This window comes from Camelina sativa, chromosome 20, assembly GCF_000633955.1.
Source record: "Camelina sativa cultivar DH55 chromosome 20, Cs, whole genome shotgun sequence".
Taxonomy (NCBI): Eukaryota; Viridiplantae; Streptophyta; class Magnoliopsida; order Brassicales; family Brassicaceae; genus Camelina; species Camelina sativa.
In genome coordinates, this window is record NC_025704.1 from 25394713 (window position 1) to 25399481 (window position 4769).

Here is a 4769-nt window from a genome sequence, read left to right on the forward strand (position 1 = left end):
ATAAAGCTTTGTTGAGCTTATACACCTTTCTCTCTTCACCTTTCTTGATAAATCCTTCTGGTTGACTGACATGTACAATCTCCTTGAGTTCACCATGGAGAAAAGCTGTCTTGACATCAAGATGATGTATCTCCCAACCATAAGATGCAGCAAGACTGATAAGAAGCCTGATTGTTTCGATCCTTGCAACTGGAGCAAACACTTCTTCGAAGTCAACACCATATTTTTGGACATAACCCTTAGCCACTAATCGAGCCTTATACTTGTTGATGCTCCCATCCGAGTTTCTTTTGATTTTGAACACCCACTTCAAACCAATCGGCTTTGCTCCTATAGGTAAGTCTACAAGATCCCAAGTTTTGAACCTTTCGATTGACTCTATCTCTTCCTCGCAGGCTCGTCTCCATTCAATAGACTCTCTTGCTTCTTCATAATTCCTTGGCTCATTGTTTAAACAGAGCAAAACTAATTCTCCTTCTTCCACTGCAAGTTGAAAACAGACATAGTCTTCTAAGTACTTTGGTTTAGTACGATGCCTTTTCTCTGTAATTTCAGATATTACTGCAGGTTCGTTTTCTATGTGTCTGGTCTCGCTATCAGAAATTTCATCAGATTGCTCATCCTCTCCGGTTTCCTCGCTATCAGAGTTGTTTCTCACAAGAGATTGCTTTGGTGACTCGCTTATTGCACTCTCCTCTCGATTTTGACTACTCATACCATCAATTGTAAACTCGAAGTTCTCATCTCCTCCATCACTAAGATTGTTCCTACTCCAGTTCCAGCTCTTGTTTTCGTCAAAAACAACATCACGGCTAACAATAATTTTCCTCGTTTCTGCATCAAGCAATCGATAAGCCTTGGAACCCGGTTCAGTTCCTAGATGGACAAGAACTCGAGTTCTATCGTCTAACTTCTTCAAGTGAGCTTTCTCTGTCTTGGCATAAGCAATGCAACCAAAAACTCTAACATGTCCAACTGCTGGTTTTCTTCCTCGGTAGCATTCATATGGAGTTTGTTCCCTAAGCGACCTTGTCACAACTCTGTTCAACAGGTAAGTGGAGTGTCTTACAGCCTCCCCCCACAAGTAATTAGGCATCTTCATGTGCTTTAGAATACTTCTCGCCATCTCCATGAGTGTCCTATTACGTCGTTCCACAACCCCGTTCTGTTGCGGTGTATAAGGAGCTGTCAAGTGTCGAGTAATTCCAGAGTCTTCACAAAAACTATTAAACTCAAGAGATACAAACTGTCCTCCTCTATCAGTTCTAAATGTTTGTATCTTTTCTCTTGTTTCCTTTTCAACCATAGCCTTGAATTTCTTAAACTTCTGTAATGACTCACTTTTCTCCTTTAGTAGAACAGTCCACATATATCTTGAATAATCATCTATAAGGACAAATATGTATCTATTTCCAGCACTTGTAGATGGTGTTATGGGGCCACAGAGATCTCCATGTATTAGTTCCAGCTTCTTTGTTGCTCAAAAGGCAGTTGCATTTGGAAAAACCTGAGTAGGTTGTTTTCCAAGTAAACATGAACTGCAAATCTCCTTTTCAAGAGATTTGTTCGGACCACCTATCACCAGTTCATTAGTAAACATGTTCGACAAGGTGACATAGTTAATATGTCCCATTCTGGCATGCCACCTACTTGATTCACTTGCAATCGTGAAGTTCAAACAAGCTTTGTTTGTTAGTCCCATGTTTACCTTATACAGCCGATTCTTTGTTCTCTCTGTTTTAACGAGCAAGTTTCCTTCTGGATCACACATTGTAAGATGTTCTCCTTTCAATCGTACTTCACAACCAGCCTTTGTAGCCTGTCCTAGGCTTATGATATTGGTTCGTAGACTAGGGATAAAATACACCTCCGACATCACTCTTGGCTTCCCGAATGAGTCAATGAAAGCAATTGTCCCTTTCCCTTTGATATCAATCTTCGAGTCATCTCCGAATCTTACCTTTCCTGTAACTGAACGATCGAGTTTATCAAAGTATCTCTGGTCTCCAGTCATATGATTGCTTGCGCCGTTATCAAGAAACCACACATTACTTCCAACAGTATTTGCTTCAAACTTACTCGGTATGCAGCGTTCTTTGTTCAAATAAACAACTTCATGCATCATGAGATGATCTGCTTCCTCAGTGTCCTTATGTTCAGTCTCCTTGTGTTCTGCTAGTCCAAGTTTAAGCAGCCTATCTGGACATTGTGAAGCAAAATGACCTATCTTGTCACACCGGAAACAAGTGACTTGAGATGGATCCCTCCAACTATTACGGCCACGTCCTCGTCCTCTGAAATTTCTTCCACCACGTCCTCTTCCTCTATAGTCTCCGTTATACTCTCGATTTTGTGGTTCAAAGTTAGTGTACATCAGCTTACTTTGATCTTCCTCTGCATCTTCTTCCTCAGAGATGCGCTCCTCATAAGCCTTTAGCCTACCAACAATGTCCTCGAAACTTACAGTATTAAGGTCTAATACTTGTTCAAGCGAAGCAACCATATGTATAAACTTCTTCCTTGGGAGACTCTTCAAAAACTTTTTAACAAGTTTTGATTCCTCTATAGTTTCTCCAAGAGAAGCAGTTTTCAAAGAAATCTGAGAAATCTTCTCTGCAAAGTCATCAATCTTCTCTGTTTCCTTCATCTTGAGCCTGTCGAATTCAGCCATCAAGGTTTGTAGTCGAGCCTCTTTGACCCTCTCAGCTCCTACATGTCGAGTTTGAATCGTATCCCAGACTTTCTTTGCTATACTCAAACCTCCGACCTGCAGAATTAGTGTCTCTGGTATGGATTGCAGGATTAAAGCTATGGCCAGATTATTCTTGTCACCATCGGATGACTCTGCTTCGATCACCTCCCAGACCTTGTTGACCTTAAGAACATAGCTCATCTTTATTGCCCAAACCGTGTAGTTGGTAGAACTGAGCATAGGACATGAGATTGAAGATGACGCTCCTCCTTCTTTTGGTTTATCTCCTGCGACCGCAAGTTGTTTATCCTTAGTGTCTGTACTTCCGTCTCCTGACATCTATTCTATTCTCACAGATTCCTGATCTTCTTTTCATGCTCTGATACCAAATATAGAATTAGCAAAGATTTAAGAACACAAGACTGTTTTAAGAATAACTCTCTTAATAGCTTAAAGAAAATATCTCAAAACTCTAAGCTCTTTGTTACAATATCTCAATCTCAATCTCTCAAACTCTATATGTTAATGCCATAACTCGTCATACATATATATAGTAAAACCAAAACCTATTTCAACTAGGAAACACCAATATCCTAGATAACACTAAATAAGCTTTGATCCTTATCCATTCACTAATCATAACTCGATTAGGAATGCTCTGCTCTTTCTATTTTTAGGTTCTCTTCAAGCTTAAACCAACAATCAATTGTGATTAAGTCAAAACACACATTGAAACCATTAAAATCAATTGCTTTATTTTTTTCCCTCTGCAAATAATTTCCTCAGAGATCATCATCACCTTCCATGGGCTCCTCCTTATCCCTCTTTACCAACGTTGGACCGATCCCACCTCAGTACCAAGTGTTCATCAACTTCCGAGGCGAAAAGTTGCGTGACAGGTTCCTAGGTTTTCTAGTGGATGCTCTTTTAGAAGAGAATGTAAACGTCTTTATAGATGATCATGAGCTTAGAGGCAAAGATCTTGATCATCTCTTCAACAGGATCGAGGAATCGAGAGTCGCGCTGACAATCTTCTCCAAGAACTTCACCGAGTCGAGATGGTGCTTAGATGAGCTTGCTAAGATTAAAGAATGTGTGGAAGAAGGAAGCCTTACAGTGATTCCTATCTTCTTTAAGATGAAAACTGACGATGTGAAGAAACTAAAGGGAAAGTTCGGAGACAATTTCCGGGACCTGAAGTCAACGCATCGCGGCGAGCCCGAAACTTTTAGGAGATGGAAGGAAGCTATGTTTTGTGTCTCGAGAAACGTTGGCTTGTCTTCGTCACGATACAGGTCTTGACTTGTCTCTTTTCTTCTGTTCTTGGTTAGAATACTCTGTTTCAAGACTCTGTTTCTTGGTTAGTTCAGGACAGAATTTGTTCGATATTTTGATCTCTGTTATGATGACAGCCGGCAGAATGATTTGGTCAGAACAATCGTCGAGGAGGTTAAGAAAGTTTTAAAAGACATCTCCGAGAGCGAACGCAAAATTTTTGAAGCGGAACGCAACCAATTGGCGGCAAGAACAGATGAAGTGATTAGAGTTGTTATACGTTTCCTAAGTCTGTTTCTTCTTTTCACAATAGTTTTTGGTCCTTATGGTTTAGTCCTTATGTCTGTTTTCTCTATTCCTCTTGGTCATTTCATAATCAATCGAGCTGTGGAAAGTGAGTGGTGAATGGTTTGCATTTGATATTTTTTTATGAAATAATTCGATTTTGATTAGTTTGACCTTGCATCAATTATTTGATAGCGTTTGTTGTACTATGAAGAGTATGCAGAATATATATAACAAATTTCTTTAATAGGATATTTTAGATCCCTCTCTACATGGAAAACGTTAGAATATAACTAAGCATAGATTGACTTGGTTTCTTGATAATATACTTAATAGTACATATTACATGAAGGCTTCTGACTTTTGAGACGTGTAGACACTGTAGACTCTACCTGTCCGTGAATGGATCACATTACCACCATAATATTTTACTACCTTTTTTTGTTACATTAATCATCATTTTCAAACAAAAACATATGTTTTTTACAAAATGAGTGTGAATTTAATTTATTTACAA

The 4769-nt window shown here is 39.2% G+C and overlaps 1 protein-coding gene across 1 annotated transcript; it reads left to right on the forward strand.

Annotated features, from left to right (window-relative positions):
• Positions 3359-4372, forward strand: LOC104771670 (vesicle-associated protein 1-4-like). The gene is made up of 2 exons (XM_010496239.1): positions 3359-3987; positions 4105-4372. The coding sequence occupies exons 1-2, from the start codon at positions 3497-3499 to the stop codon at positions 4370-4372; spliced, it is 759 nt and encodes a 252-aa protein (XP_010494541.1). The 5' UTR covers positions 3359-3496.

What these genes read in the sequence shown, in the direction of transcription:
- LOC104771670 (XM_010496239.1), top strand. Translation starts at nt 3,497, where the DNA reads ATGGGCTCCTCCTTATCCCTCTTTACCAACGTTGGACCGATCCCACCT. An exon ending in TTGTCTTCGTCACGATACAG is followed by an intron (nt 3,988 to 4,104) that starts GTCTTGACTTGT and finishes TTATGATGACAG; the next exon opens with CCGGCAGAATGATTTGGTCA.